Below are 13237 nucleotides of genomic sequence, written 5' to 3' on the forward strand. Positions count from 1 at the left end.
GTAGCTCATTTTAAGTGCTACTCTTGTGAAAATCATACTTCTATGTAGGGAACATCAGTCATCTTAAGGATTTAAGCGACACAGTATCTTCATCATACAGGATCCATAAGCAAAGTTAGATATTAGTTTTTCTCCTATGCGATTGACGAATACATTGTTAAGATCCCCCCATTTTCATCTTCTTACAAAACGTTGCATATAGTGACTCACAGAATTCATCCCTCGATGCCAATCTGTTCAATGTTTATCCTTTCTTTCCATTTAACAAACCTTATCTCTGATGAAATGTCTGTATTTTTTGTGCGATGTAGAAGATGGTCAGATAGTATTTCAAATCAGTGGAAAACACGTTGCAATTGCTGAGCCTTTGTATTTAAGTATTTTAGTTTTTTTACCATTCAAGAATGGACAAAGTCTCTGTTCATAAAGACTGCATAGCAGAGATTAAGGTTCTTGGGAGAAATAACATACAGGCCGTTTGAATACCGACTTGACCCGTTCTCCCATGGGAGTTTACAAGACCTTGAACCTGGGAGTTTGTTCAATTAACTACATTCAATGCCTGATTGGGATAATGTTAAATATTTTCTTATTTTATTATCCATATTTCTGCACTACTTTCACTCCCAGACTGCCACTAGTTTGGTTGTACACGCCCCTTGTATCTTTACATAAGGGCTGCAAGGTTACAACTCTGAAAAACAAGGGGAGTAGATGTAGTCGAATGGCTAAGTTGCAGATTTGGATCCTAATGCCCTGGGTTCTAATCCCACCTTTGGCACTTAACTGTAATTTCTATGATCTTGGGCATATCGCTTAATCGCCCTGATCCTAAAAATCTAGCTATGTACCCAAAGTAATGCATTTGTAAATATGTGAAATATCATATTGTGAATGGCAAATGATGAAAATCACTACTTTATGTACTGTACTCCGTTACTATCCAGCAAGGTTTGCACCATATAAATACAAACACCTTTTCTAGTCTTTAGTTGGGCCAAAAAACCTGCTCAACACTTGTCCATCTGGAACCAGAAACTCATGACACAGTACAAGTCTCCATTATGTTCTCAAGTAAACTGAACAAGATGCTTCATCTCAAATCGTTTTGAATTGTTTACTTGGCTACACAGTACTGTCTTGTCGCTCTTGACGGTTAGGTCCCTGGGATAATTATAAGGGATCATTATAATGGCAGGCTCATTCATACGTCTGATGATTGATTGACTAATAAAAGTCCATAGACAGCAGAAGTTCCAAGTGGGTGGGAGTGCCATTTCGTCCTGGCCCACACAGTTCGATTCATGAGAATCTAATAAAAACTTAGAACCATCGCCAACTCAGCAAGAAGATAAAGGTCTTTCCCGTCACCACTCTTATTTCTATGTCTCCTGAACTGATCCTATTACCAAGGAAACTTTGGGGGGTGGGAGGGTTGGGAAGTATTTAAGAAGACATTATATAACAATAGTCAGTAGAACTGGAAGGAAAAACAAGTAAATCAACACTTTAAAAGTTTTTTTTGTGAAACTCTGTCTTCCTCCTTGTGAACATGAAAACCAATTGCAACTTTAAACAGCACCGCTGAACAAAACAGCAAAAAACTAAATTGGTGGCAGAATTTCACCTACTGTTGTGGTTGAGTTCTGGAATTATCTACCTATTTGACATAATATTGGCCTGGATCATTACATAATCACCAAGAGCATTATAGATTCAAGGGGTCCCTTGAGACCATACTTGTCCTGCACTACACATTAGCCATCAGCACTCGTCCTAGTCTAAGAACTGCGAAGAAGTTCCCTTTGCAGATGATCACCTGAGCAATTTAATCAAAAAGGGAAAGCACTGCAAGATAGTTAATAACAGGAGGTAGGGAAGCCAGAGGGCTTGAGATGCAGCCAAAGGCCATACTCCATCCAAGTCAATATCTTAATTATTACTTGGGAGTGCCCTCGTCTTAGATGTCATTACAAAAAAGTAAAGAATATCCGAAGAGTAACGCTGGTGCGCACCCATCTGTCGCACTGCGAGATCAGGAATGTATCCTTATCAACAACAACTTCTCTTTTCCTTTTTAAATGGTAATCATCTTATTCAAGGTAAACCGATCAGTAATCCAAAAACTTTTGTCCAAAATTCATCCATGCTTATAACATGCCAGCGAAAACAGCGTGATTCCAACATGATTCATTTTGCATTTTCACATATCTCCTGCATGCCCTCCGGGCCTTCAACAGCGACACGTTGAAAAGAATCATTAAAAGCAAGTTGGCTCAAAAGATGTTTATTACTTTTCACCCAATGCATTTCGTGCCACAAGGGCCCATCGTCAGGGGTCACTGAAATGGATAACAAAAAGACATCTCAGCCATTTGTACAAAGCAAACTCTCTGCATTGAAATAAAATAAAATGAAATAATACTGTGCATGTAAAAACGAACCCAAATGTTAAACCTTACTACAATTTAAACCCAGAGACTCCTGAAGCTAATCTCCTCCCTCCAACAATTCATCCCCTGCTCAAACAAAAATGAACCCACCACGTGGAAACTCATTAATAAACTCACTAACCCACAACCCATTCTCACGTTCCCTTGACTTACGTGACATCCCTCAATTAAACCCCTCTGTTAACCCCTTCTGTGCCCATGACGAGATAGTCTCGTCATGGAGCGCGGTTGCGCTGTGCCCATGACGAGACTATCTCGTTATGGACCCCGCCCGCTAATACAATGCCCGGCACAGGAGGGGGAAAGGGCGGGGCACTCAAGGGGTTAAACCCACCCTGTTTATTAATACTGATCCCCAACCCTTCAGTGCACTATACAAATGTAAACGAATGAATCACCTTAAAAGCCGCGAGAGGCAATAACATCATATCGTGCAGCTACATTCGACAATGTCAGCATTCAGTTTGACTCAAACCCTTCCACCATAGTTTTAAACTCCTGCACTATAGGAAACAGGTGTGATTCTAAGCCATGACCTAATCTAGTTGAAATTCAAATCTTTAAAGAAACAGCTCCCAAAATGTTGTCGTAAAAATAAAACAAAAGCAATCCCCATTCAACACCAGTGTTTCACGTGCAGCGTTAGTTCTAACCTACTTTAAGCGGCTCAAATTGAATTTCGAACCCTCCCAAATCAAAACCCAAGAAGTCAAAACGAGTACATCTAATACACCCAAAAATACAACTAAATAAATAAATGAATAAACAAAATGATACAGCACCAAATGAAGAAAGTAAGACATGTTGAGTGAAACAAAATTACCGCAGCAGTTGTCTTTTAATTGGTTCCCCAGTGTTCCACTGCAGCTTCACTACAGATTTCTAATGAACAACTAAAAGGCTAACGTTCTGTAATCATGACAAATCTGAGGCACTCCTGAATGCCATCTTGCTGGAACAGGAGTTACAGAATTAAAACCACTTTCTATAGAGGAGACAGCTGTAGGTGAAAAAAATGGGTAGGTAGGGCTACCATGAAAATTAGTGCTCCAGAAAGCTAAAATTAGAACATATTTCCTGTAAATTCTCAAATATCTTCCTGATTCATGTGAGAAAAAAAGGGTGGGATGCCGAGTGAAACGTACTTCCAAGAGAAGTAGCGGCAGAAGCCTCTTAGTTGACTCTCTAAAGTTCTAATGAACAAATAGTGAGCTAACTTTCTACACTAATGATGAAATGCGTTCGGGCGCCATGTTGCTGGAATACAAGCTTTCGAACTTAAAACCTTTCCTATGGAGCACAATAAAGTGAATGAGCGCTGAGGTTAATGCAGATACGAAATCAGTTGTTTCAGATACAACATATTTCAGTGATTTAAAGGCATAATATATTTTTGAAGCTTTAAAAATAATTAGTGAGAGAGTTCCTTACATAAGTTCAGCATACCCTTTCCAAATCTGTTTTTTCAAATGATCTGTCCTCTATGTACCTTAATAAGGCTTTAATTTTAAAATAGTAACACTTTGGTACTCATAGAAGCTTTTTAAATCTTCCTTTTAAATGCATGTAAATAGATGTTTAAAGATGCACAAAGCTATTTGCAGGCAGATCTCAACTTTAAAATTAATTGATGTGCGCTCACAAGGGAAATGGGGCCCTCCACAGGACTTGATTTTTTTGTGGTTTTCAATCAATACAAACCAAAGGAAAGCATGCATCACACACATCAGCATTAAAATAAAACAATATGAAGCAACGATAATGATGACGGTGTGCCCACCCTCCTTAAATCAATCCAACAAAACCTGCCCTCCGCCACACACTCGCTCACAAGCACTGCTCACACCAACTGTATAAGCTAATTTACAATATAATCCTCAGAGCACAGACATCCTACATCTAGGAGAGAGTGCTAGAACTGGGAGGTCCTCGGACACGTACTCTACTAGGGGTTTCCACTGTATTTCAAAAGCAGCGTGGGTGCCCGTCACTTTATTTGCTAATCTTTCCATAGGCAATGTTTACAACAGTGTATGGTGCCCCTGTGCGATGAAGTATTTGCACAACAACAATGGTTCTGTCGGGAATACACTATTCCTTTGCAAACAACAACTTCACTAGAAAGAACATTTACTCTATATAATAAATTGAATCAAGCCATAAATGCAAACATGGAAGCAATGGAACACAAGAAATAAGCGGGGTTGAAGATACTTGCAATAGGTAATATTTATATAGATTGCAATATTTATATACATTTGCGATACGGTCGCACACTGCCAGGACTCCCACCTGGCTGTACCCAAATAGAATTAGTTTCTCCTCGAAACGGCAGACTGAACAAGTGCCGGATATACCCCACTGAGATCCTCAGAGGCCATCTCACCTGCTTTGCCCTGAGAATCCCTGATTAATACAGACCTCCCATGACGATCCCACATCGCCTGGTGAGAGTGCCCCCATCATTCACAGATACTCTGGCTGCCCTCAATTCCGGAGGACGCCCTGGCCAGCTCGATTGGGCTGTCTCCAATTCATGTCCTGATGAAGACCCGTATGACAACTTAACTGTGCGTTGTAAGGGTCGAAACGTCGACGATTCCACATGGTCCAGACCCACCAAGACTCTAGCTGAAAATCATTGAATAACTGCTCTAGCTGCCTGAGCCATTGCATCCCTATAGCTCTGACCATCTTCATTCATTCTCCCTCCTCTGTATAAATTGTACATATTTCCACATATATATATATATATATATATATATATATATATATATATATATATATATATATATATATATATATATATATATATATATATATATATGTACTACACGTCTATCACGGAGCACCCAAAATGTCACTTTGAATATACACCTTGTTACACTGCACTCTGTTTTGACAGCCTTGTTGACAATTTGCAAATGTATATGAATATTGGAATCTATATAAATATTACCTATTCAAAATATCTTCAACCCCACTTTTATATTGTGTTCCATTGCTTCCATATTTACATTTATGGCTTGATTCAATTTATTATATAAAGTAAATGTTCTTTCTAACGAAGTTGTTGTTTGCAAAGGAATAGTGTATTCCCGACAGAACCATTGTTGTTGTGCATATACTTACCCAGGTTCTGAGGGACACAGGGTTACCCCATTATTGTTAATTTAACCTGTGCAATGAAGTGCAGTAAATCTTCTTCAATTCTAATCTAATAGCCATTTTAGCAGCTCCTAGACAATACAAGCACGAATACCACTTCCCTCTAGACATTTGTTTAATATTGTTTGGTTTCAGAACTAAAATCATTACTTGTAGAATTAAAGGCAGTGGGAAGCCCAACACATTGGGTAAAGAAGATGAAACCTCCTTTCAGAATGGTGATAGCTTTGAGCACCTCCAACACGCTCTCCACTTCTCCACACTCCACCCAACATAGGTCAGACACCTTTGGGCACATCTGCTGTATATTGTGTGGGGTGTAGTGCATTTGTACATTGTCTTGAAGTGGAGCCTCCTACTTTTCAAGCTACTGGAGCATGTATGTATATCCTTCCTCAGTATGTACTATTTGTGTTATGGTATGTTTGAGTTTTATATAGCACTAACTAGACTTGAAGGTATCAGAGCACTTAACATGAGCACCAGTTGCATTACAGACAGACACATTCATTTTTGTTAGGCACGGGGAGATTACGTGATTTGCCCAGAATCACAGGATGTTGAGCGTCCCTACCGAGACTTGAACACCTTCCCCAACTTCGAGATCGACCGACCGAGCCATTAGGCCACATCCTCTCCCTACATAGTCATGCGCCCATGTATTCTTCCTAGTTTTCTTCTGAGAGCATTCCTCAGTTGGGTGATAAGATAAAAGTATAGAGCATAAATAACCCTTTTGGAACATAATAGCTTGCCTATTGATTTTTCAAAGTGATATTCTCTCTGTTGCTTCCATCCTTGACTGTGGAGTGAACTACCTAGTGACAGATCTGAGCATAATCCAATCTTTTCATTTTCAACCAACTGAAATTACTGGTTGCACTGTTCAAATTCTGTCTCTAATATTAATGTTAAAGCTCGAAAAAGGTATGGAGCTCTAGGAAGGATATTCATCTTTATGATGTTTATGCACCCCATCAAAGACAGGAATAAGTTGGGCCATGACGTAAAGTCTGTCCAAAACGACTCCAGCAGCAGGGGGAAGTTAACTTTTTAAAGCTGGCGGGTCATATTCTTGATTCCCAAATATCAGATTGTAAGAAAGTGGCACTTTTTCTATGATCACCTCCTCCCCCCAAATATTTTGGAATGATGCAGCTGGCTTTTAAACTCTGATGTGTACTGGGCCCTGCTGACCAGGCCCAGTATATGTGCTCTGACCTCTAAGAGTGCAACTGGCTGATCCCTGATTGGCATATGCAGCTTCCCTATAAGATTCGGTTGTTCTTAATGTGGTCTTGGGAACGTCTTCCTTTTGGCTAAAATAGTACAGTTTGACTAAAATATTTCTTGCCCACTAAGTTGGTCAGGAATTCTTTGGACCTACCCTGCCTGCTATATCAAGACATATTTCTGCAAGTTGTTCACCCATGAGAGATTTGAAGAGGCTCGAGATGAAGGAGGAATATCGGCTCCCTCTACAAGACCCTTCACTTTCAAATTTACCCTACAGGATATGTTTTGCAAGACTTCAGTGTGAGGGCAATGTCTAGATGCTGCTAGGTAGTCTCCAGTTTTCTTTTTTGGTACTTTTAAAGGCTTCCAACACATCCTTTCTCTCCTCTACATCCAGGATTCTAGCTCCAATGGAAAAAACATCGCTGCAAAGCTCATCAAGCTTCGAGCCCAAGGTGGATGTCAGCTTTTGTTGACTTTTGTCCATTTCCTGTTTAAGATTTCCCCTTAGGTCATGTCTCGAGCCCTGATGGAGGCCTGCATATCTTCCTTACTGATTACCATGTCCTGAGGTAATATTGACACTTGCGAGGAATATTCTGTCGCCACAGACGCCTGTGTCCCTGTTGGTTTATGACAGCTGCACAAGTATCGTGCTAGGTTCTTTTAGTGTGCTCTTTTTGGTAGCATTTGCAGATGGTTGGCACAGAGTCAAGTTAATAGCCACCATAATTGTATGCAAGATTCGTATTTGCTAGTTTAGATGTCGGGCCTTGAATCTATTATTGATGGGGCACTCTGGTAATCTTGAGAGTTGCACCGGATTGCGCATGTTCAGTACTCTGCTCCCTCTTCCACCCTGGGAGGTTCCATGATTTGCGCGGCAGGATTCCCCAGTGCATAGTGCTATGGGAGCATCAAACTCCTCTTTCTCTTAGCACACTATGGCTCACCCCAGCATCCTTATTGGTGTCCAATCAGCAGTTTAAATCCCCACGACCTGTACAATCTCATCTAAGATGCATGGCTCTCCAGAGAGGCAGTAGGCTACAGGATTGTCAAGGAGGAACTGAGGGCAGTCCTTGTAGTGCCCTGTGGGGCGCCTGACCTCCGGTGACAGCAGTCCCTTAAGGCTCCACCCTTTCAGCAGGCTTGCAAGGCTCTGACCGCTCAAGCATTCGCAGCTGCCATCTGAAGGTTAGGTAAAGGGAGCTGCCGCTTGAGAAATCCACTAGCATCCTTCCCAATCAAGGCTCAATTGAGAATCTTGCAGCACCATCCCCTCTTTCTGCCTGGTTTAAGGCTGGGTCTGTCCCACAGTTAGTACATCTTTGGCTGTGTGCACGGCAGTGTCCCCATAGCAGGCAGCGAGCGACGGGAGGCAATATAATATTCTTTATATAAACCTTATTGTGATCCTCATTGAATTCTACTTTTATAAAATGCTGAGTGGTTTTTCAAAATGAATTAAAGACTTGATATCATGGTATTTTTCGTGTAAAATATGTGTGTGGGTGAGTTTTATTTATATGAAAAATATATTGCCCAGTAGCAGTCGCCACTGAGTAGTTCTAGTTAGGTCAATGTTTCCATAGGAAATGTGTTTTGTATTGATAATAACTTTTGCACTGTTTGACGAATCTTCACGAAACGTTCCAAAAAGGTGCCTATTTTTGCCTAGTTTCGGGGTGATCCGTCAAGCGGGGGCTTTTGGAAAAAAAAGGGGGTCTCAAAACGCAAATGACTTCTTTAAGGAGCTCTACAGCAAAAAATGCTGAATGGATACACCATATTTGGCAGAAAGCTAGATCTTGGTCTGCAGATTTTGCTTTTTGTGATCTGGTGTAAATCCACTCAGTAGTTTTTGAGAAATTAGGGTTTAAAAATATTTGTATATATCTGGATGGTTGGGTCAGTGAGAGTCTTGCGGGCGCGCAAATTTAAAAACAGAGTGTTCTGTTTGGCCCCGGGAGCTTTTTTACTCTTGGCCCATCTCAGTCTTCCGCAGGAGCAAGCGCTTGGATTGTTTGCCAGCAACTTGAGGAAAATGTTGCTGGCAGCCATTAGAGGACTCACAGACTTAGTCCCCTTGTAGTGAAGTTTAAAAAAGTGAAGAAAAAAAAGTAGGGATACCATGCCCCTCTGAGCCCCATGGGGGGATGAGGTCATTGGAGATGTAATCAGTGATGTTATAGAATATGTCATGAGTGATGTAATATGTGAGGTCATAAGCAGTGCATGGCAGAGCGCCTCTTATAGTTACCTCTCCTAACTATAACTCGTGAATTTTTGTGGTATTTTGGGATCAAGATGTTAACGTTGTGACTAACATATTCACCTAACTATATAACGTCAATTTAACCTTTGGTTTTTTCAGTGAATATGTGCCATAATTTACAAAACCCTTTGCAATTTACATATATCTTTAATCTGGAAATACGTTTAAATAACACCTGGAATTCCTTTTCTGTGTTGTCCATTTCAGACATAGGAATTGTTCACTAATGCATGTTTTGAAATGTCTACATTTGAACATTATTGCTTTCATACATAATTTTCTTACACAATCTGATCTAAAAGGTGCCAGCGGAGAATTACATAAAAAAGGAGTGACTTTCTTTCAAAGAGAGTCATGTGACCACTACAAAATACCTGTAGCCGGTGCATTTATATTCAGTGTAGAAATCTGGGTTGAAGGGCTTCACGTTGCTTAGAATAAATCCAGAGCGGGCTGCCATGGCAGCAACCTGCCAACTGTTGTGCCATTCTCTGATGGGATGGTCTGCTGGGGTCCCACCCTGTCCCCTGCACAAAGATACATGGACTTCACCATCATCTGTCAGGACCTCTGCACAGCTATGAGGGAACCAAGATGAAAAAGAGTGAAGGTCCAGACATATAGGAAGAAACAAATTATGTAAGAATGTTAGCTGAAAGAATATGGGACAAACAAGCATCATACATGCCAGATACTAGATCTGTTGTCTGCTCGCTGAAAAAACCATAATGTCAGAAAACATAACTCTGCCCACTGAAGTGTAAAATAGAATAGGGTAACCAAATAGTAAAGGCAACCCAATAAGTATATATAACAAACAACAACAGTTCCATAACATAATATGCTACTCAAACTAGTACATTCTCTATTGCCAGTATGCAATGAATGCAAATCAATTACAGAAACAACAACTGTGTGAAATATAAATAAGGCAAAATCAAAATCTGTATATTAGAATAATAGAGCAGCAAATGTTGCTCTGTGCAAAATTAATAGTGCAGGAAAAAATAATTGGGAAAATCTTTTCATGCACAAACGTTATAGGCAACTAGAGTGTGCCAACATGTTACCTTTACGCTAGTAGCAGACACAGACTTTTATGAATCATCCTTCGTGGTCATCCACAAGTTTGCACTGTGCCCCCAACACTATTTCACCATTGGTCTTTTGGACTGAAATAATTTTTCATGTAAGAATTGTCCCTGAGGTATTTGTGTTTGGCCACACCTTTGCATCGAAGGCTCCTCGTTGGGACTTCCCTAATACATTGGTACTGTATAGATGTACAGTAGCAGATAAAATTCGCAACGTCCCACAATTTTGTTTTGCTTTGCTTCATGATCTGAGAGGATGTATGACTAACCACCCAACCTGTGCAGAGTCCGGCCACAGCTTCCTCAGAACCCAAGGAATTTGAGGGATGGGATGGAACACATACTGGCAATGAAAGGTCCACTTCAGACAAAATGCATCTCCCAATACTCCTTGCAGCAGAACAGTGTTTTCTCTACTTTGTCGGAAAAAGGTCGGAAAAAGGTTGACTAAAGGGGTGTCCCAGAGGGTGAAGAAAAAATTAAAGCCACTAACGATCGACAAGATGGTGCTGACTAACTAGGCCTGTGCCTTCAGGGAGCACAACAGATGGCTCACGGCTATCACGAAAGTAAATTCAAGACCAGAGACCCAGGGCCTACTGACACAGGGGCCCTCACACATACACCGACCTGTTGTTGGCGTACCACATTGCGGTTGTACCTGTACTTGTCGACTGCGGACGGAGAGTAGGAAAGTATTGAGGGCCAGGCAGATTGTGTAAAACCTCTAGCAGTGTGATACAAGACTTCCGCTTTGAGGAACACCAGAGGCCTATCGTATCAAGATGAACACCCGAAGAAACGAAGTATTGGTCACCAACCTGCCCACCGCCGGTGCAGAACAGAAGGGCTTCTCGTGTGGGAGATAGCCTGTCATAAGCCACTATTTTAAATCTCAAGCAACATTAGGGAAAATCAATGCACTGTCTGAGAGGACTTCCCACTGCTGAGTCCACTTCCAGGAAAGGCATCACAAATGTGCCCCAAGTGTGGGGAATCAGCAAAAAGCAAGCAGGTACAATAGGCAAAGGACTGTCGGGGACAGAAGCAGTGCTCTATCTCGAAACATCAGATCATAGCCTGAGTGTCCAGAAGTAACTGAAGGGATGGGAAGGCCTTGAAAGATTCTGTTTCCAGCTCCGCCTGGATGAAGAGCAGAAGCTAGGAAGGTTGAAGGTGTGAGTTGTGGATGTTGTTCAAAACCCTAAGTTGAAGAGCAGAGAGAGACCGTGGCCTGCATGTGATCTGGCATTAGCTTTGTCAATCCAGCATTCAGCAGTCAGTCGAGATATGTGAAGATAGATATGCCCAGCCTACAAAGATGTGCTACAACGACCAACATCACGTTTGTGAAATTCAGAAGACCAATGTGAAGCCTACCGGGAGGATTTCAAATTGATCGTGGGCTGGAGCCTACCACCAAAACGTAGATATCTTATGAGTAACTGAAGGATCGGAATAAGAAAATATGTGTCCCTTAAGTCGAGGTTCACCATCTAGCCTTCAGCTTCAGAGCCAAAAGGACCTTGGCAAAAGAAATCCTCTTGAACTTCCTGCAGAGGAAGGCACTCAGAATGTGAGTGTACAGAAAAGAACAGAGACCGTGATCTTTCATTATTTTTCTTGGGAACAAGAAAATAAAAGTAGCAGCACCCCTTCTCCATCTAGTTCTCATGAACCAGTTCTATGGCCCGTTTTCTCAACAGGCCAAAATCTCCAGCTGCAACATACTGCATGACATTTGAGACGACAAAGGGAATGGGGACAGGGTGGGGTTGAGAAGCAGAGGGAATGGAAGGAGTCAGGTTCTGGAAAAGAAGGACACAGCCTTTCTACATAATCTGAAGGACCCAATGATGATGTTTAATGTACTGCCAGTGTACCATGCGAAAGGGAATCCTCCTATCCAACCTCTTACTACTGCATGTGTTCTCTCAAGCGTGGACTAGAGATGTTTTTGGGGGGGGGCAGGAAGAGGACAATAATGGTTGCTATAGCCCACAATGTCCTCTTGAACAGCCACACCGGTTGTTGCTGCAGAATAGCTCTTTAAATTGCTGATCAGGTTGTGAGCGCTAGTTGCACTGAAATGCACCCCTCAGCAATATCCCCTGAACTTGATTTACTGCTGATAGAACTGGCTCTGATGTTAAGCCAGTCTCAAAGATTTTCCCGGCTCGAAGCGTTCGAGGGGTGAGTCAGCATTCTTGCTGAAAAGGGTGCCTTCATCAAAGGCATACTGATAAGATTTAGATGACCATCAAAGCAATCAAAGAACCTATGGATCTCACTTTGCTGCGCCCTGAACGTTGAGAATAACTTCCACAAAATGGTCACGAAAGGGGGTTGGCTAGGTTTGGAATTACCATTTGCACAATCTCCCACAAGGAGTGGGAAAAAAACCTTACCTTTAACCTCAGTTCTCTTTAACTCTCTATCTGGAGGGGTAGAGGGAAAAACAGTCACCGTTCTGTTTAGAGGAAAGCTCTCAGGGGATGAGCATCAAGAAATAGGGGTTCCCAGATGCTGGGTGATGGGATGGAGGCAAGCGACTTAGAAGTTCACTTTGGGAGAAGAAATTTGTTTGCTCCATTCAACCAAGAGGTGGGACATCAATAACTTGTTGAAGGAGAGCAAGGTTTGAAAATGTGGGCTCAAATGTCTGTGAAGAGGTTGGTCTTTTCCTATTCCAAAGTTAATGGCAGTTCAAGAACTTTCACAGCCTTGTGTAGGACAGCACTGAGTGAGGCTCAGTGGGAGGCCATGACAGACAAACCAGATCCACCTCAGCGGAGGTATTGAGGACCAGGCAGTCACAAATATCCATAACATTGAATGAAGAAGACAGCCAGCCTCAATGCTGTCATCTTTGTCGTGGTGAGCGACAGAATGGGGTTTGATTCCATGACAAAAAGATCCCCAAGCCTATTCATAATTTTCATTACAAGGCTAAGGTCTGTTCTCATCATCAATGGAGGAGATATAAGTCAAATTCCAATCAAAATTGC

General features: G+C 41.6%; 1 protein-coding gene across 4 annotated transcripts in view; it reads right to left on the reverse strand.

Moving 5' to 3' along the window:
* Window positions 1-13237, reverse strand: part of FDXACB1 (ferredoxin-fold anticodon binding domain containing 1) — a 132172-nt gene that overhangs the window by 15679 nt on the left and 103256 nt on the right. For all 4 annotated transcript variants that reach the window (XM_085645803.1, XM_085645804.1, XM_085645805.1 and 1 more), the window contains one exon: window positions 9510-9713. In XM_085645803.1, coding sequence (XP_085501929.1) covers window positions 9510-9713 — 204 coding nt within the window. The remainder of the gene's footprint in view (window positions 1-9509; window positions 9714-13237) is intronic.

The sequence above is a fragment of the Triturus cristatus genome, chromosome 3_1 (assembly GCF_964204655.1).
Source record: "Triturus cristatus chromosome 3_1, aTriCri1.1, whole genome shotgun sequence".
Taxonomy (NCBI): Eukaryota; Metazoa; Chordata; class Amphibia; order Caudata; family Salamandridae; genus Triturus; species Triturus cristatus.